This window comes from Clytia hemisphaerica, unplaced genomic scaffold, assembly GCF_902728285.1.
Source record: "Clytia hemisphaerica strain Z4C2 unplaced genomic scaffold, Clytia hemisphaerica genome assembly, whole genome shotgun sequence".
Lineage (NCBI taxonomy): Eukaryota > Metazoa > Cnidaria > Hydrozoa > Leptothecata > Clytiidae > Clytia > Clytia hemisphaerica.
In genome coordinates this window covers 28,894-50,192 of record NW_027103531.1, presented here as the reverse complement: position 1 = coordinate 50,192, position 21,299 = coordinate 28,894, and the positions used below count along the sequence as shown (strand labels likewise).

General features: G+C 36.0%; 2 protein-coding genes across 2 annotated transcripts; one reads left to right on the top strand and one right to left on the bottom strand.

Annotated features, from left to right (window-relative positions):
- The first annotated feature begins 630 nt into the window (after positions 1-630).
- LOC136799680 (uncharacterized) lies at positions 631-3,296 on the top strand. The gene is made up of 3 exons (XM_067056395.1): positions 631-1,021; positions 1,396-1,698; positions 2,246-3,296. The coding sequence occupies exons 1-3, from the start codon at positions 784-786 to the stop codon at positions 3,223-3,225; spliced, it is 1,521 nt and encodes a 506-aa protein (XP_066912496.1). The 5' UTR covers positions 631-783; the 3' UTR covers positions 3,226-3,296.
- A 5,762-nt stretch (positions 3,297-9,058) lies between these two features.
- LOC136799677 (uncharacterized) lies at positions 9,059-14,067 on the bottom strand. Its single transcript, XM_067056392.1, has 4 exons — positions 13,822-14,067; positions 10,478-10,642; positions 10,057-10,240; positions 9,059-9,817 (listed from the first exon to the last, which is right to left on the bottom strand). The coding sequence occupies exons 1-4, from the start codon at positions 13,961-13,963 to the stop codon at positions 9,604-9,606; spliced, it is 705 nt and encodes a 234-aa protein (XP_066912493.1). The 5' UTR covers positions 13,964-14,067; the 3' UTR covers positions 9,059-9,603.
- Positions 14,068-21,299: the final 7,232 nt, after the last annotated feature.

The following is a 21,299-nucleotide window of genomic DNA, read 5'->3' as shown; positions in this document are numbered from 1 at the left end:
AAGTTTTTAACTTTCATTTGCTTTTACTTTATTCGTTTTTTGTGAGAATCGAATTTCCTGAATTTAATTCGTCTTTGGCACTCCAGCGATGTTAATGTTGCTTATCAATAGGCAACTTGTTTTTAATAAATTCAAATTTGTTATTTTTCAATATTGTTTTAAATTGGAACAAAGTATTATTTATTAATTGTATAGTCAATACCAATAAATGTGTAAATAACTACAAATCTACTTGACTATGCAAAATTTCTTTCCTTTTAGCTTATGGTCTTGAAATACAGAAGGGCCACAATAGCAAGCTTGACTCTCTCCATCCCCAGTTAGTTGCCCACTTGAAAGTTACGGCTAAAAGCTGGAAGTCATATTTCCTCTAAAACACTGTCACAGTGCCGTTTTAACCCCGAATTAAACTTTCTCTTGGTCTAAAATAAATTTAAACATTGAAAGAAAATCTGTCTACTATTTAGGCTGCGAACAAAAACGAGAGTGACGTCTAGTAGACTATTATTGTAATGCAACCAATGCAACAAAATAAATGTTTGAGGTACTTTTCTATCTTTTGACGTTTTTGACGTCAATTCAAAGTGAAGACGTTGCAAAGTTCTATAAGAGTTTTCCAAGAAAAATATTCTAACGTTCTCATTTTTTGTTTTTAGTTTCGTTTCGTTTTGCGACTGTTGGCCGTCGCTGGTCAAAAATGACCAAAAAGAAAATGTTTTCGTCTTTTTGTTTACATGTGTTTTCATTTCACACTTGATACATAGTTTAGCAGCTTCAGCCACCATGGTTCTTGATATATTGAGCTCACCAGAACATTTGCAAATGTTACAATGCTGCGGAGATGAGGAAACACAGAAGGAAAATCTCGATGGAAGGGATTATGATATTGAGATTTTTCACGAGCCAGCGAATTTTAAACCAAGATCGGGGAACGATCATGAGGCTCCGAAGCAGCGACGTGTGACGATTGCTGATATGCCTGTCAATCATCCCCAATATCCTCCTGGGTATTCCGGCGAAGGTTTGTAATCCGATCTTAAGTATCTAAGTTTATGTATATTTTTTGCTTTATTTTCTTCTCAGCATATCGAAGATTCTATTCAAAATGGGCTTTTCTCGTCACTTGAAAGGTTTGAGATTTTCAAAACATGCAGATCTTTTCTAAAATTTTAGTTTTGAGATATATGACTTCCAGAAAGTAAACAATTTAATTTTCTGAGATTTCAATCATCGTGTAGATAATATGATTAAAACTTTCGGCAAAAAGTGTTACAGAGTTATTCTCAAAACTTTGATTTCAGATTTTCTTCGTTGATGCAGCATGGGCCGGGAGAGGAATAAAAAAAAGATTTATTCTCGCCAACGATATCTTTTATTCTTATTTTCAAAATTCAGGGAGACAAAGATGCCGAAGCCGTTATTCAACCTTCATTGCGGGTATTAATCAATTTGATCCATACCAAGAGTTGACGGCCACGCAAATTGCTGCTTTTCGTCAAGTCTTTGACATGGTTGACAGAGATGGTGGTGGAAGTATAGATGCCAACGAACTGTATTACAGCATGAGAGATTTAGAATCTGGATTAATATTGGATGAGATCAAAGAGATTTTGGAAGAGCTTGATCGTGATGGGAACGGTGAAATTGATTTCGAAGAATTTCTTTACATGATGACCAGCATGAGCCTACAAATCAAAGGTGAGTTGTGATAGTATTCTTCAAATGACATCCTTTATACCTAAATCTCATTTTAACATAGTATGGAGGCAATATTTACCAAATCCATGATATCCCTTCAAACAAGCATTTGAATCTTTAAGACGTTGATTGCATTATCGATGGGTATTTAGCATTACTTTTAGACCCTTGGTTTATCATCACTTCTAGACCCTTGGCATGTTATTTGGACTACTCTCGGGTACCTAATAGCCGGGGGGGTTGGAATAAGCAGGGGGGTTGGAAAAAATCTCAAAATTTAATAAGCGGGGGGGGGTTGGAATAAAAATGTCCTGGGTGGAAAATGTTTGAAAAGGAGGCTAATACAGCAGAATTAAGACAAAAAAGGGAACTTTCAAAAACATTTTCCCAAAAATTAATAAGCGGGGGGGGGTTTGAATAAGAATGTCCTGGGTGGAAAATTTTCGAAAAATTAATTAGCGGGGGGGGACGGCTATTAGGTACCCGAGAGTACTCAGTACAAACTTTTCATTCATATCAACTTCAATCGATATCCTTTTTATTTCAGAGGCTCAAGAAGATAATGTATTGGTGAAACAAGGCAAACGTCGCCAAAGCATCTTCTTTTCTGTCATTACAAAATTTGCCATGAAACATTCCTTGAAAGAAATCGAGCATTACTACGCGAGCAAAGCTAAACGCTCTCCGCATGTTGTTGGTCATTACATTGCTGGTGCTCGTGTCTTTGGACTTACTGATAAAGAATTACGTAAAACATGGAAAGAATTCTCACACGCCAGTAAAGGGAAAGACTCCCCTTACGCTCAGCCTTTGAACTTTATAGTCGATGATAACAATAACGGAAAAAAGAAGATGAAGAAAACAGTCGTTCGTGCCATGCCGCGTGATAAAAAAACAGAGTTGAACACTTCTGTGGCGAATGATGATTCTCATAAGAAATTCGTCTTCAAATTGAAGAAAACTTCTAAACCCACCTCGCCACAGCCTGTACCTACCACGGATGCTGCTGCAAGTGAAAAGCCAGAACTCAATATAGAATGTTCTCCTCGCTCTGTATCCCCGTGTCCTGGAAGTCCATCTAAATCGCCTAGTCCGTGCTCTGTGCAATCGACAAGCTCCGCCCGAAGTGGTGGCACCTTATCACCGACATTAGAAAAACGCGACGGTTGGACACCACGACATCGACTTCCAATGACTAAAGTGAAGCTTCCAAAATTTACGTATTCTAAAAAGGAAAAGAAACTGGTCGTCAAAGATTTGGATAAGATTCGACAACGCGTCAAAAAGACACGTGAAGCTTATCACGATGACCTCATTAAAGAAAAAGAAGACACTGCAAAAGAATATTGGAAAAGTTTAAAAACGGGACAGATTTCTTCGGAACGTTTACACACGAATTTCAAACGCGTTTTTCGTTGTTATTCGCCTTCAAATGATGGCGAATTCGGTAATTTTGCATCGAAACATCAACGAAGTCCCGAACGTGCTTTGGATCTGCACCGTAGTAACGGAGGATTTGTACATTGAAAACAACAGTAACCAACATTTTAGTAAAATATCTTTCAGCAAAATGACTCAAAAGATTACCTAAATTCTAACTATTTTCCTTGTGACAAATCATCTTCCAATCTACATCGATCGCTATGCTTTTTTTCAGGGTCTACAGACATACAATTGAATAATTCGGGGATCATTGGGCTATTTCCAGAAAAAAGTTCGTTCATTGAGAGTGGAGGATATGTTCTTTTTCAAATATCTACCCCTGGAAGTTTCGATTTTTCGGACACGTGTTTTTTTCCTGGTAGCCCAAATTTCGTTGATTAAAAACTGATCATCAGTTTATGGCCTAGATTCGAAAGTTATCTTATAACAATACTTAAATAGTTTGCGAGCGTGTACAATAGACCTCACTCAGTCTAACATCATAGTTCGTGCTAGTTTCCATCCATTTTGGACCACCCCGGACCACCCCATAATGATCATTGATAATCACGCAATATATGACAAAAGTTTTGTTGTTTTAGCGGAAAAAACATCTCCTTAATTACCATAACACCGTGACCCTAACGTTGACAGACTTTTTTCCTGTTCATAAAATACATTTTTCCTTTTTGACAAGGTAAAGAAAATCATATATGACCATTTAAATCATTGTCCATACTATTTGGAACAACCTAATTATTTTGTTTACACTTTTGTTTGCGCTGTACAGGGCCTTTTTGGTGATTTCATCTCTGTAAACTAAAAACAAAATTTTACTTGAAAGTCTTGAAATCTTAACACCGTTCTATGTTAGCAAGGTCAGATCGTATAACATTGGTCAACGCTGGGCCCAAATATCCCAAATTATTCAAGGTTACGACATACACGTTTGTACTTTCTAGATCTCTAAAATTATTTAAATATTGCAGACGTCAGCACAAAAATGCGTGAATGAGCATTTTTAGGGTTAATAACGGGGCCAAAACGTAGGTCCAGATGACCAAACTTAGCTTAGCTTAGACGGCTCACCTTTTGCCCTGCATATTCTAATTGTAAGTAGGCACAAAGCGGGAACAAAGTAGGCAGTTTAATTCTTTGCTTCAAAAAGGTTGAAAGAAGACATTGCATTGACGTCAAAAGTGGGCAATGCATTGACTTTAGACAGCCCACTTTATGCTCACCTTAATTCACAATTAGAATAGGCAGGACGAAAAATGGGCCGTCTTAGAAACTAGAGCTTTACAAACGACCCCATAATGTTTTCGACTGAACGAGCTAAATCTAATGAAAACAAACTTTCGTTTCTTTCAAAAATCGACTTGAAACGAAATTGGCCAATTGCATACTTTATGAACTTGGTAACATGGAAATCTTTATACTACATAAAATTTGGAAATTTCATAGTATCTCCAATAAGGTCGTTGAGCCAAAAACATAAAAAATCGGCCTTTAGCTCATGGGCAATGTAATAAGGAAAATTCGGGAAAATCATTAATTGATTTCTGTCTAAACCCTGCATGCTTATTTTTCTTCTTAGTCAAACCAAGCGAAACCTTAAATGCTTCAGAAAAATAAGACGACGCCTTTCTAACCTTCAATCACTTAATGACGGACATGTTTGAAACCTAACTGTCCACAAAATAATCATGATGGCGACAGAAAAATTGCAATATATCTCAATTTTCTATTTTATAGGTGTCATATTTTTCCGGGTGAAGTCTATGTCTTAATACTAACCAAGAAAATTGATTGAATGCAATTTATTTCTTTTAGAAACCACCACGAAATAAGATTACTGTCGGAAAGAGACAAGGATCAATCATGGTCGTCTTCGTATTTATTTATAGAACGTTACTTAAACAAGGTAGGGGAAAGCTAGGAGGGAAGATATATACAATTCAATGTTATCGAATTTATAAATGACAAACCGGTAAAAGCCTTTTATATTTTACGGAAATTTAATCTTCGCAAATCGCATATTCCAAGATTTTGAATGCAACCCAAAAAACGGCAAGGGAACAATATGTAGATTTTTCTTGGCATGAAAGGTGTTGGCAATCAGCTAATGAAATAATATAGAGATACAATATAAGGATAAAAGTCAGTTTATATATGTTTTGCGATTTCAGGTCCTGTATTTATCACGTAGATGATTTTCACCGGCCTTAAAACTCATAAATTCGAGCCTTTTCTTTAAAAAGTAATTTAAATTGTTCAGACAGGCCCTGCTGATTCCCGACTTTTGGACCTACCTCGGAGGTCCTTCAAATTCGTTCGTTCGTTCGTTCGTTCGTTCGTTCGTTCGTTCGTTCGTTCGTTCGTTCGTTCGTTCGTTCGTTCGTTCGTTCGTTCGTTCGTTCGTTCGTTCGTTCGTTCGTTCGTTCGTTCGTTCGTTCGTTCGTTCGTTCGTTCGTTCGTTCGTTCGTTCGTTCGTTCGTTCGTTCGTTCGTTCGTTCGTTCGTTCGTTCGTTCGTTCGTTCGTTCGTTCGTTCGTTCGTTCGTTCGTTCGTTCGTTCGTTCGTTCGTTCGTTCGTTCGTTCGTTCGTTCGTTCGTTCGTTCGTTCGTTCGTTCGTTCGTTCGTTCGTTCGTTCGTTCGTTCGTTCGTTCGTTCGTTCGTTCGTTCGTTCGTTCGTTCGTTCGTTCGTTCGTTCGTTCGTTCGTTCGTTCGTTCGTTCGTTCGTTCGTTCGTTCGTTCGTTCGTTCGTTCGTTCGTTCGTTCGTTCGTTCGTTCGTTCGTTCGTTCGTTCGTTCGTTCGTTCGTTCGTTCGTTCGTTCGTTCGTTCGTTCGTTCGTTCGTTCGTTCGTTCGTTCGTTCGTTCGTTCGTTCGTTCGTTCGTTCGTTCGTTCGTTCGTTCGTTCGTTCGTTCGTTCGTTCGTTCGTTCGTTCGTTCGTTCGTTCGTTCGTTCGATTTTTTGCACAGTGATGCAAAATGGTGATGCCCAATTTTTGATTCGAAAGAAGAAAACCGGTTTTTGGCATTTTCTCGGGATTTCACTATTATTTTTTTCTGATATTTGCCACAAAGTGTGTACTAGCAATACCCAAAACTTTCGAATTTTGAGAAAAAAAAACTTTCTGGACGGAAATGCCTGAAATCACCGTTCTTTTGCAGATTTTCATTGGACTTTTTCCTAATATTTCTTTGCTTTTTACAGTGGGAAATTCGAATTTAGCGCTGTCCTCACTTACTAAAATAAAAACCAAATTTCGAAAGTTGCGCTTTCTCTAAGAAAGTGTGACCAGTAAAAGAATAACAAAATTGATTGACTATGATTGGCTATGTTTTCAACCGTTATTAGGATCTGAGAAATTCAAACTCTCAGCCCGTACAATGCTATACATTTCGCCATCAGTTTATCAAAGATGAAATCATAGCATGGATTCCCAGGCTACATCTAGCTCGTTCTCTTTGCTTTTTAACAAAGTAGCAAAGTGCATATTGCAGATTTGATTTGTAAATTCATGATTTGTTTTGTTTATCTTTTTTTTCGGCATAGGAAAATAAATTGAAAATTGACGTGTGAAGCCTGATATTAAAGCTATATCAAATTATACTAAAGCTGAACACGACAACAGCGACAAGTTCACACCCCCTTCTCACAATCCAATTTTTGTCACCACTGAAAAAAATCAAATGAACCAATCCTCACTGCAAGATATCATGCTATTCTTTCCATCCCCACTGAAATTTCTGACTTGGATGAATGAAGTTTAAATCCCCAGCCATGAAAAATAAGAGAATATTAATCCCCACCGAGTTTTAGCCTGTTACTTTTACCCCCACTGGCTGAGAAAATCGAACTGGGTCTGTGAGAAGGGGATGTAAGTTCAGATGAAGAAAAACAACTCGACCGATGCTTCATCTTCCTCTACTTCTTCTTCAGGTTGTTTCACATTTATCATTTTCTGTTTGTATACACGTTTATTACGTACATCTATTGTCTGAGTTTGTACCGAGCTTGCCCAACTGGTCGATCTTCGATTTCAAAAGCTTTAAATTTATTTAGGTTTTGCTAAAAATTAACGATTTTGCTCACATGACAAAGAATATTGACCTACGATCAAGCGACCGATGATTAATCTAATTTTAATCCAATTTTTTTTGTAGGAGGTGAAAGGTTATTGATCGAAAAAAAGAAAAACTTTGGTACTTCAAATTCTTCCCAATGTAACCTCGCAATCTACAAACGAGGATTGTGCCAAAGGAAATGATTTACTCAAAGTCGTATTTTTAAACGAGATATGTATCAAAGTTGACAGGGATAAATTTGGCGGTGTGGAAAGTCTCAGACAAAAATCCTATGTAGAGAGCTCTTTTTTAGCCCTTTTTAGACTAAATATGAAATAATGTAAAAGGTAACAACAAATAGGTTTTCTTCTCTACCAAGATACTAGATAATTACTAGTCGTTACATTTCTTATTTGGAAATCCTTGACTTCTTTGAGTGAAATCCAAAATTATTTTAGAGTATTGATGAACGGGCTTATGTAAGAAGCTAGATATGACCACCCAAAAAGTTGTTTTTCCGAAACATTGTAAATGTGGTGTGATGTAAATGCGCTCTCATTATCAAAATCATGAAAAATGAAAACATAACTAATGCAGGTTATAATCGTAGCAAATTAATTTACCAAATTGCGCCTTATTACTCTAAATAAAGAATTGCAATTTGATTGATTAATTGCCTAAAGTCTGCTTTATTTTCTGTTTAGTGCATCTTCAGATTATCTATTAGGTTATTTCTCTTAAAAGGTGTTTGCCTTCTCATTGTTTTTTTTTCATCGTTTACAAAAATGAGGAGAGATCCGGGGGGCACTCTTAGACTATGCTATAGTCTAAGACAAATCACCATCTAAGAAATAAGTCCAAAGCCGTAGAAAATTCACAAAAGGGTTTTTTTGCCGGAAGAAGTTTACAGCCGATAGAGATTGCCAGTTTTCAACACTCTACCGCCGATTTCCATTTCCGTCTAAACGCCATAAACGGTGCTGTAAACTCCGAGCGTGTTATATTTTCTCACCTAGACTATCACTGTAACGGAAGATAACATAACATAGTCTAGACCCTTCAATAAAAAAATCTAATAGACTTCAGAAAAAAAGAACATTTTACAGGTTCCCTGGTTGCACCCTAGTCAATAAATCGACACAGAAATTTGACAGGCTCTGTTTGACTAGTCCGCTTAAAAAACTGTACAATTCCATGACTTAACGTATCTCCTGCTATTTCTCATTTGCCATTTGTTAGCAAAAGATATAACGGCTTTCTCCCTCCCTTGCTCCTGGCAAGTACAAATTTTGGAAAATTCTTTTGTTGATTCTACTTTGTCTGCTGTGCCTCCTTTAAAAATCTATATAACAACTGAGAATACGTTTGAAAATTCCAAAAACAGTTCGAATTAGCTTGGGTTTATATTCGGTCCGTATTCAATCGGCAGGAAATTAATATTAGGTAATTCAAAATTAATTTTCCGCCCTTGGAAATTGACAACAAATGATAGACGATTATGACTTTTTAATGTCTTTCTTATCTGCATAAAACATTAATGACAGCTGAAGAAATGATTTGAATTTATTGGTTGACCTTTTGATACACGTGAAATCTGTCATTCCAAATAGACAAAAACGGAAATGGATTTTTAAATACCCCCTTCTCCCAAACTCGATGGGAGAATCGGTGGGACCCCCTCCCAATGGAAAAATTTGTTCGTCCCAAGTGAGAAGCGACAAAGGGGCGATTTTAAAAGAACACAATGTAGTAAAATTCGTCTAATACAGGTCTTTATTAAACAGCTAGCACCTAGAACTTTATTAATAGCTTGGGAAAGACAGGTTATATTTACCTAAGGAAAGATATCGAGAATAATATTTTTTCTACTTCTTATGCACAATATTTTCTTTATTTTCCTTCTTCATTTTTATTTACAATATAATTATTTCCTCTCTTAATATTCTTTTGTTGGTAAAATTATTTACAAGTCAAAAATCTACCCTAGAATTGATAATATATAAAACCTAAGCTTACTTCTGCAACGAAGTCATGCTATGTCAAAAAGAAATTTTCTCCTTTATGTAACTTAAAGAAAGAAAAATGTTGATTTAACCCTCAAGTCTCCCCAAGATTTCAGAATATGTTATTCAGTAAGTTTTGTTGAGTACCAACATTCGATTCAAAGCTCCCAAAACATAATCGTAAACTATTTTGGAAAGACCTCGCCATGAGTCTTACAGGAGTGCTTGTAAAACGTCTGGACTCGTATCACAACTTTTCAAGATTGCCTTCGAAACAATCTCCACCATATCGGAGTACTTGTTTATAAAACGAATGAACACTTATAACATTCTTAATGGCATTCGTATTTTGAGGTATTCACACTCAGATCCACGTACATTCATGCGACTCTAATCCAAATGAATCTATCTAATAATTTTGTCGTTTTTGTCTCCACAGTTGCAACTTCATCCTGAATTTCTTGTTTTGCAGAGATGCTTTGATGAACTTCCTGGCTAGTTGCTTGCTGAATCGTTTCTGTTCACGATATGTAGACACCATAGATGCAAGGTTGAGTTCAGAGTGGACAGGTTCATATATTTCTTCATTTGGATTACTGCAGCCATTGATGTGGATACAACAGCTAAAACAAAGAGATACGAGTTTGTTTATCATTACTGGTGTTATACTGGGGTTATACTTGATATATTTAAGATTCTTTATTGCACTGGAAGCCAAAATGGTGTATTATTTCGCTGTAATGTAATTTCTTGCGGGGATAATAAACACCAGAATATGGTGATAACTTAATTTACCGTGAGATTATGGGGAGCTGTAGGTATTGTTTGTCGACATGAAAGTCGTTGATAATGAAGTACTTACTCATAATGATTCCATTCAGTATGTGCTTCTCGTTTGCAGTAAATTCCCGGTCCTTTCTTTTGAGTCACGCATTCCATATGTTTGATAAATAATAATGTATCATCATTATTCGTACTCTTCGTACTCTTCGTAGCGTTGCAATATTCCAGTTGGTTCAAAACTTCTCGTACACCATTTTCCACTGCTGCAGAAAGAAATTAGACAAAAAAGATTCATTTTTGTACTGCTGTTCAAGTTTTTAATTTGCGAAGAGTTAGCTTTTTCAACGTTTAGCAAAGATGTAGCATGTCATCGAAGTTAAATATGTGCTCATTGTTAGTGAATCGGGACCAACATTATGTAAATCTGTTTTCAGTACTATAACCAACCCAAGAACTTTGGACAATGGACCGAGAAATAATCAATCAATTAAATTACTCACCAGTCTTCAATGATCGGCAATGCATTTGTTTTTCACCTTCCAATTGGATACAATGCGACACTTTATGTTCACATGCACCGAAGTGGGAATTCTCGCCACCGCAAACTTCCCCTTCTTGTTTCAGACACACATCACAACATCCGCACATGTCTATACCAACGTTTCCTATAATGAGAAAGATTTTAATCAGAGAAGATCCTTGATATGTCACTGTTGGCCTTGTATTCAACAGAATCTAGAATTCTTAATTGTATACATAATTGGTTCCCATTCATTTTAATGGGTAAAACTTTGAAAGATGTAATGTTATTTTTTAAGACTTGGAATTGTTTGATGGTCGTTCTAAAAGGACCGAACATACGGCCCAAAATTCTTTCCCATCTTTGTTCATTTTGACCCTTCGGTGCATTTTGGGAAGCTTGGAAAAGGACCCTTAAGGGTCGCACGTATGGTCGGTCGTTTACCTTGAGTGCCTCCCCCCCCCGGATCGTAAGTTCGGAAGCCTAGGTATATTTTTCTTCGTCCCTAGTTATGCGTCTTTCACTTTTTGACATGCAGACTGCTGATTCATCTATTTTGGGAACCATCCGTGTCAAGTTCAGATCAACGTGTTAAAATAGTATCGTTTGACAGTTTTTTCTGATGTCATTACGAAATACTTGCTTTAGATTGCACGTTAAAAAAAGGTTATTTTTAGTAGACCGCTCAAAAGCTCATCAATTGTTGGCCGGAAATTTGTCTGGTTAAAGTAACAATCTACACTCTGTTGAAAAAAATTGCAGATATATAGAGAAAATAGATGGCTTGCGTAGATTCTATATCCAGAATTATGAGTCATGAAATATTGTGCACACGTCAAAATATGGTAGTGAATCGTTTTGGTGGAAACTTTCTTAATCTTTCTTAGCAACAAATGTCACAGAGAGGAAATTAAAACGATTATGAGGGATCAAAGGGGGAGTATTAATTTCTAAGATGGAAGAAGGAAAGGAGAGCTGAATCAACTTTGGTGTCCATCACAAATGATTGCATTTGTCCAGTTAGACGTTTTGATGGTCCCCGTTTTACGGAAACCACCCAATTAGTGGCGGATTAAAAAGAATTAAAATGGTCAACGGGCGGCTTTTCTCTTTTTGAAAACATACAATATCATCTACAATTTCACTAACTATATACTATATGCCTTATTGCAATTTACAATACTTATCTATTCTTGATAATGTTTTACCGCACGCAGTTAGATAGCCTTGTAATGGAAGACCGTTTACAAAATCATTTTAGTATTAGGCTAGTTGCCAACTCACAGCCAAAATGATTGACCCGCTCTCTGTTTTATGAAACACGAATTTGACTCAAAAATAATCAATAATCTTTTTTCCGATTTCTGTGGTTGGTGCATTCGGAAGCGAGCGGTTAAGTAATGAGTGTTTTGGTTTTCATAAATTTGTGGTTGACGCTAAAAAGAATACAAACTGTGGCCGAAAAAACATAGGTAATGAATAAGAGCAGACGACAGCGTCTTTTTTTAAACGGAAACTGAAGTATAGCAACCTCCTTGTGACCTATTCACCTGTTGATTTTTGAGGTTTCCAAATAATTTAGTTTTATATAATTATATACGGTAAAATGATTGGTCATGAGGTGACCCTGTCAATCTCGATTTTGTTTTCCTAACGATGTCTCATGAAAAGTAATTATTAAAAATTCGAAAAAACAAACAGGTCGCTACCATTAATGATTTTTAATTTTCCGAAAAAATGAGTGATTAGCTCAAAAAGGTTTGTACATTTCATTTTCTTATGGCTTCCGCTATTTATGGGGTTGATAGTTTGTCACGAAGTAATCCAGAATATCTTCGGCAAATCGCAGGGTCTCTCACTAATCTGAACATGTACGGGAAATCTATTTGCTCCGATTACAGACGAATTCGAACTATAGCAAAAGACAGTACAGGTTGAATGTGTTGATAGATTTGTATTTTCTTCGCATATTTCTTACCATAAAAGGGAAAAAGTTGTAGTCGCACGCTTTATTCTTGTGAACGTGAAGAGGAAAACTGCATTTAACACGCAGCGCTGATAGAAGAAAGATACAATCTCTTTTCGCAAAATGATTACTATTGTCCGAATAAAGACAAGTGAAGAAAGGACAAAATGATGATTTGATGAAAATGATGAGAGGTAATTTAACGAGCTTAGTAATAAAATACTTTTAATAAAATGATTTGGTCATAAAAAGGGCGGTGACCTTGTGTACTGAATGACGCAAAAAGCAAATTATTACAACCACAAGTAAAACGTTTTGGAAATTGGCGATGTCAAAAAGTGAAGAAACAGTGCGACCTTTTGTTTTATTATTTATAGTGAAAAGAGTGGATGGAACACGGAACATCTCTAATTTGTCTGCCAATTATATGAAAACAAACTGGTCTATTTGTTCGATCCGCCAATTATACTTAATTTGGTTGTTTTACCTACTTAATTTCATATTGTTGTTTGTTGATTTCTATTTTCGATTGACTAAAAGTTCAAAGTAACCACAAGTAGTTTATTCGCGACCACCAGAAAATTAAATCTTTACAAATAGTGATTATTTATAGCGATCAATTTTATTCGCAAGTTTGGTAATGGAATATAAAATCAGATGAAAACCGCTCGCCGCTTAGATCAGCTTCAATCTCAATAATAAATATACATTTAAAACAATATTAAGGATTTTGTTTCCAGTTCGGTCAAGTTGACAATCAATATAAAAGTTCTTGGTGAATCCTCCCGTCTGAAATGTAACCTACAGGACTTATTGAAATTAATGATGTCTGGCATTTTCTTTTTCTCTAATTTATTGGTAGAAGAAATTTCCTGCCACAATAATATTACGAAAGGAAGGAAGTCCACCACCACATCCTTTTGAAGGATATTTGATTTTGCAGATTGGATGGATGGATGGATGATGGTCTTATTCCGATTTTAACACACAGAGACACGCTGACTTTTGTCACTAAATGATTGATATGTTCTCGGAGGAAAAAGAAATTTCCGGACAAGTCTAATGACATAGATACCAAAGGTTTACATGAAAGGTTAAGGTTCATTTGAAAAAAGTGTTTCATTTGATATCACGGATTTTTTATCACCGACTCAACCTTTTTTTTTTTGGAAGAAACAGCGCCAGGTCATGGATGTTGCACTTAGTCACAGTGGTATTAGCCAACTGTATAATCAAAATTGGTCTTGTCTATTTTGCTTATCGTATACATTTTCCCAGGCTTCGGAAAGACTCATTCGCAAGAAATGATTAAATTCAACTCACCCAAATAAAACGCATAAAAATCTATAGAAGCTTACCTTTGCATGATAATTTTGGACATTTTGATCGATTGCAAAATGGTTTTCCTCTCTCGTCATGACAAGATCGAGCCATTGTCATCTTTAAAACAGCAGCAGTCAAAATCATCAAAATAACCAATACTGATGTCAAGGAAGTCATATTCTCCGCAAAAATATCGCTTTATTTTGATCAAAATTTATCACTAAAATAATAGTATGTTGACACGTTCGTTCTTTTCTAGATAGTGGTCGCAATCGAATGTGATCGTATCCGTAGTACTAACCCTCTATTTATTGCTTCATTTCTCATTAACAAAAACCTAGAGAACAATAGAATCAACACAACTCATTTAGTCATTATTACTTAACTATAATTACAGTTTAATGGAGGTTGTCAGTCAGTCATCTTTCATTAAATTTGAAAACAATAATTCTTAATGACTTTTTTATTTGTTTTTCTCTACCTTTTTTGTTTCTTTTCTTCTTTCTATTTATTTTTTCAAAAACTTCATTAACTCTAGAAATTATTCTTAAAACCGTCGTCATTAAACCCTATTAAACCTCTCATTAATTTTAAATGGCTTAAAGACCTAACACCGCTTTCAGCTCTCGCGGTGTTCCAATATCTGCACTACTTCACAAACAAAATAAAGATTTTACTTATCACCAGCTGAGCTTGAAATACCTATTCTTTATTTTTCCAAATTTGGTCATTGGTACCTAGACATAAGAGTAAGTGATTCTTCCAGCTGACTATTTAGAAGTTTAGAACATATGGGTCGGTAATAGGCCAAGTATGCTAGGTCGACAAACTTTATTTCTTGATGCACCATGATTGAATTGATAAGATACGCATGCACTACATGATTTTTTATGACAATAAATTAAGTATATCAGGGTGAGGTTTCGGAGTTAGAACAATGGGCCTATTGTTTAGAACAATAGAAAAGTAAAAATAATGCTCACCGTCAACCAAAACAGACTATTCTTATAAAAAAAGCTCGCATATCCTAAAACTTAAATGTGAAAAGTAGTAAACCAAACGTAATAGTGGAGTTTTCATAACTCGAACCCGCGGGGAGAACCTGATTCTGTTCGAGTTATTAAGGAAATTTCGAGTTACAGAGACTGGTTTATTAGGCATTGTTAATGAAAGGATCAGCGAACTTGTTCGAGTTAAGGAGGTATTCGAGTTGTAGAAGTTAAAGAGACTCTACTATATAGATAAATATAATTCATAGCTTGGATTGTCTGGCTTTGTGAAAATATTGTATGTTTTAAGGGTTCTAATCTCAAAATTTGAACTTGTCTGGTGAAAACAAAAGATAATTGATTATTTTAATCCTACCCACTTAAATGAGTAATGAAACGATTTTTACGTTTTTTTGCGAATCTTTTTTACTTTTATTGACGTCAGCATACAATTTAGCAATCAATAGCTTAAAATTGTGATTGCTATCAATAGTTCATTCAGTTTTGAGCTTTCTCTCCTACTAGATCCTACGAGAGTATGATGGATAAGTATAGGGTGAATTGATATTCAGATTTCAAGGCCTCCTGGACACCCCTGTCCCAGTGCTTCGATGAAAATTTAAAAGATTTTCTATTTACATACCCCTGTGTCACAGACCGGCTACAGGAAAGATTGACAAAAATTTCGTCCCGGTGAGAAAATACCTTAGAATTTCAGCTCCACTTGGAAATTAACTTTTATTTCATCCCCATTCGAAATTCAATGTTTAAGAATTGCACTTCAAAACTATTGCCACTGAATTTTTAAACCTTGGAACAGGAATAATTTCTATTCCCATTGGGATTTCAATAGGAATTTTGATCCCAACTGAGAAAAAAGTTCTGCCGGGGCTGCGAGACAGGGGTGTATATGTGCTAATGTAGATTTTCTAGTTTAGGTATCTAATTTCAAAATCAAATCTGGATATTTGATTTTTCAATGGGTTTGAAATTTATATTATTTTGTGATGTTATGGTCTTTCTATTTATCTAAATACGGCTCTGTTGGATACTTTATGTCCGTCTCATCCATTGTTTTTGGGCTGAGAGTTTGAATTTCCCAGATCCTTATAGCGGTTGAAAATATAGCCAATCAAATTTTGTAATTCTTTTACTGGTCACATTTTCTTAGAGAAAGCGCAAGTTCCGAAATTTCGAAATTTGGTTTTTATTTTAGTAAGTGAGGACAGAGCTAAATTCGAATTTCTCACTGTAAATTTTTGAGACAGAAATCTGCCCCACAGCTCGTACCCGTCCTGTATATATCAGATTATAAAAATACAGGACGGATCTCCTGTCTAAATCTAGTCTGGTCTAGACGTCAGAGTATAGAATCTAGTGTTTTTCCTCTATGAACGTTGCATAACATATTAACTAGAATACGAAAATGGCAAACATTATCCAGAAGGAATTGATATGGTATTAATTTTCACTACACTTGAATGATAGTATAGTAACAACGTAACCATGCCAAGAATCATGAATTTTCTTTCAACATCGGACGAACAATTTGTAATCTCCAAAAATGCTCCTTTCTCTTCACCATAAGAGATTTCAAAGACGCTTCCAGTGGCTCCCTAATCTCATAACAGATCTTACATTCTGCACATACCACGCTCTGCTGAATGACGATCTGACCTGGTTGTTCAACCAAAGTATTCAAAACAGAATTGCTTTTTGCTTGAAAATGAAAGTGAAAGTGAAAGCGACTGGGTTCTAATGTTTGTGTTCTAATGCATTGTTAGATGTATATGATTGACAGTTGGTTGTGTGCAGTTGTTTTGCTTTAGCCAATCAGTGCGCTCAATAGCTCATTTGATATTATTCATCCCAAATCTGGATGAAAAAGTTCAAAGCGATGCGCTAACCTGGACAGATTTTCTAAAGCCAAGGCCTTAACAAGGCCTTAATCACGCTAAGTTCTTTGCCCAATCACGATCACGAAAATTCCCAAAATGGTTAATCACCGGCTACGCCTCAAACTTTGGCTATATCACGTATCATGCCATCACGTGCAAACAACTTGGGTATCATCGTTTGGTTTGTCGGAAATTCTGATTTAATCTCATCATGAAATATTCGTGATATTAATGCTTTAAAAAATTTTCTCGTGCGTTTTACTGTTCGCATTCTATTTAATTGTCGTTAAAATTATCAGCAATTAATCGTAAAAAATATTGATTGCGAATTGGTCAACTTGTTTACCCCCTTTTTCCGGTCATTTAATTTTTGATAATTATGAATTATCGTTCTGTATTGAGAAATTGATTGTTGAAACGTGTCATGCTGCTAGAGATGGCATGGGTGGTTCATGGATATTGAATTTAATTTCTATCACAATGATACATTGTGTTATGTTGATGTATATTGTACAGTTAGCTCCCTTAATTCAGGTTTTTCCTCGTCCTATTTTCGAATTTTCTTCTTCCAATAGAAATCCCTACTGGAGTCCCTTATCACATCACCACGCCGAATAAATTCTCTCGACTCGCCATCCCACCAAGATGAATTTGATCAATCGCGCATCACGCATTTTGAAATCCAAGATCACAAATTTCCGCGCCAAAAAGGGCCCACGTCATCACACAAACCATTAGGGGGGGCTCTTTAAAGCTTCAATAAAAAGTTACTTTTAATACACATTGAAACAGCGTTTCAATTCCGTCCGGATAATTAGATAATTACGTGTTTTTTTTATAAGAACAAAGTATATAAGAACATAAAAGGCTTTGAAGGCCAAAATATTTAGAACAAGTTAAGAACATTTTAAGGCTTTGTGTGCTCTATAAAACCCGATTTCTTAGGAAAATGGCCGAAAATACTCACAAAATGGCGAAAATAAGAACATTTTAAGAACAGTTTTACGCTCTAAAACTCACAGGATTCGTGTTTTTAGTACATATTTTAGTATATCCTTCTACGTCATTGCAGTAATCAATTTTTTCTGGTTGAGCACTCTTTGCGAAATAGAGATTATCAAGTTTTACAAAACCAAAAACAATGGAAAAGTCTTGAATTCCCAAGTCTATTGAATAATGACAGAAAATCAATTGTTTCAACGTCTTTCTCGAAGGGAAATAAACAGATTTGAGAAAATAGCATGTAACAGATGCAAGAATCCTATGAAAAAGGCTAGATCGCAAACGGTTTTGAAGCGAGAACCTTTCATTCCACTCTCCCGAAACAATGAAAATAAACACGGTACTTGTAAATAACATCATTCAGATGTTAGTGGACGGACTTTAAACAGGTAGGTGTGTTTTTGTTCAGGGACTTTTTTGTACGTATTCACAAAGGCTGCGGAAATATGTAAAATATTGAAATACACGGGCTGCAAGATTATAGAAGTGTAGACAAAACATGGGATTACTCGAAAAACTTCACGTGATTTTATTCCAATGTTACTTGTTACTGTTACTAACATTTTTTACCCTGAGTATCAGAGATTAAGTTTTCAAAGAATATATTAACCTCTGAAGACCAATAATAGAAATTTTATCGCGAATGTGTCAATCTACCGTAATCACTGTAGAAAGAATCAAAGATGAAGAGCAAATATTACCTTACTAATGTCTAGCAGACTGTATCAGTATGCAGTTTACTATTTACGAATTCCCCAGAAACCTCCAAGTGTAATCGAAGTGAGTTTTTTTCGAAAGAAATCTTTTACATGATCCCCAAATGTATAACAGTAATTACTAAACTATTAATTATGGAAATGTCACTTTTAATTGAATCGAAATAATAGACAGACTTTATGTTATGATTCTCTATCACTGACTCTTTTTAAAAAGCATTGATGATATTTTTTACTTGTGTTTTCAACGACGGGAATAAAAATATCAACTTCGAACTTCATCCAAGATCTTGGATGGTTGTCATGGTTACTTTTGTCTTCGTTGATTGCGCGATGAATAGAATCTCGATTCGTCGGCACAGCGTCAATATATGATTTTGACCTGTGCTTTTCATGGTAAACATTGTTAGTGTCAGTAAATTTCAACCAATCAGTATTAAAGATTATGTAAAAAGCACATGAAAATCTCGAGTAAAAGCGTGATTAGCTTCATACTTTAATTTTGCAATCCATACATTCAAGCTCTGTCTGAAATGTGTTTATTTTTTGACAAAACCGTCCCTTTAATGTCCATCTTCTTGATTTATGCATTCAGATTGAGCAGCCAAAAATGAGTGGGCGAAGAGGTAGTAATTAACCATTATTCGTTTGCAATACGCAAACACTAATGGCCTCATTAGGCTGCTGTCCACTGTGCTAAAAGTTTGTAAGTATGTATCTTTGGCGATTATTGAAAGGATTATGAAAATTCCATGTAAAAAATGGAAAGGTTTTATGAAAGCCCATTGTTTCTGTCTGTCGTGAACAGAACTATTTGGTTTGGCTGATCGAGCGATAAGGTTGATTTTGTGGTCGAATGATGAGTAGCGCTATTTTGCTCAAACTAATGAAATATCTGAACCATATTTCCTCATGTTGAAAAAGCTATCATTTTCTAAATAGGGGTTCATTAAATCACGATGGTGCATACAAGATTTTACAATGTTTTAAATTTTGCTCGGTAAAAAAATGCAATTTGTTACCGTATCATTTACATATTTGTTGAATCTTTGATTTAAACATCCCCTTCTCACAGACCAGACCGCACTGGGAGCCCTTCCCACTGAAAAAAATGGCCAAAGTATCCCCATTGGAAAATTATACACTAATTTTTGTCCTCACTGAAAATAATCATATAAGCAAATCCTCACTGCAAAATATTGTGCTAACTTTTTCCATCCCCATTGAATTTTCTGGCTCGAAAACAGAGAGAGAGAGAGAGAGAGAGAGAGAGAGAGAGAGAGAGAGAGAGAGAGAGAGAGAGAGAGAGAGAGAGAGAGAGAGAGAGAGAGAGAGAGAGAGAGAGAGAGAGAGAGAGAGAGAAGAGGAGAGAGAGAGAGAGAGGAGAGAGAGAGAGAGAGAGAGAGAGAGAGAGAGAGAGAGAGAGAGAGAGAGAGAGAGAGAGAGAGAGAGTGATCCGTCCTAAAGCAAAAGGAATCGGCCTAGATCTAAGATATATTAAAAATAAAATAGTCCTAGGAAATCATAGCGCTAGCCAAAGGAAGAAAAGTACTAGTAGCATAATAAATATTAGATTACTAAAACAACCAAGATAATATCATATTACAACAATACCATTCACCATTCTTTTCCAGCCAATTCTATCTTGCGCCAAATCAAACCAATTAATTACAGGCACATTAGCCTTATTCATACACTTTTTCAAACCACGGCCATAATTAAATTCAGGGGAACCACTTGGGCGGTTACTCCTTACCCATGACGATAACATTTTCCGTGGAAGACGATCAAAATTCATTCTAGCAACATGCCCTGCCCATGAGAGCTGCCTTTTCGTGATGTAACTATCAATAGACAACAAGCCAATACGATTCAACAACTCCTCATTTGAGATTCTATATTGCCTGACATGTAACATATTAACTCTACACATTGCTCTGACACAATTACGATGGAACATACGTAAAAGATTGAATAACTTCTCTGTAAGACTCCATGATTCTGATCCGTAAAGAGCAATCGGAAGCACTAAGCTTTCGTAAACAGATGCCTTGACTTTATTGGAGACATTTGCATTGGAGAAAATCGATTTTCTTAGAGCGCCAAAAGCATTGCTAGCTTTTTTGATGTGGTTAGTAATATCAAGATTGTCTGTACAATCGCGTGAAATGATTCTACCAAGATAGCAAAAACGGTCGGTTATGGGTATAAATTTCCCATCGCCCAAGTCGATTAATGTTAGATTCGTATTGTCAAACGTATTAGAATCGTGATACGATTTGACTGGAGCAGAAACAAACAATATTTCAGTTTTTGATGGCTTATTGGGTAAAGATATATCACCAACATGAACTTCCATTCCGAAGTGATTGAAATGGTCAAGCAGTAGAGGAATGAAGACGACGAGATCGATGCGGGATTCGAACAACACGGCTGTATCATCTGGCACTCTGAGTCAGGGAAGTCGAAATCGATTCCGGAGGCAGTAACTCGTCTCCCTGTCATACAGAAATCCTTCTTGGTTCTGAACATACAAAGAGGTCGATCGTGCAGTTTACGCCAAGTGATCATTATGGCGGCTATGTAAACAACAAAGAGTACAGGCCCAAGAATGTCCCCTTGTTTAACTCCGATGGTGCAGTTGATTGAATGCTTGCAATTTTCTATTTCAAAATCTACTTTGAAATTATCATGAAGTGATTTTTACCGTGAAAAGCACAGCTCAAAATCATATATTTACGCTGTGCCGACGAATCGAGATTCTATTCATCGCGCAATCAGCGAAGACAAAAGTAACCATGACGACCATCCAAGATCTTGGATGAGCGTCATAGTCGATATTTTTATTCCCGTCGTTGAAAACACAACTTACAAAAAGTCATCAATGCTTTGTAAAAAGAGTCAGTGA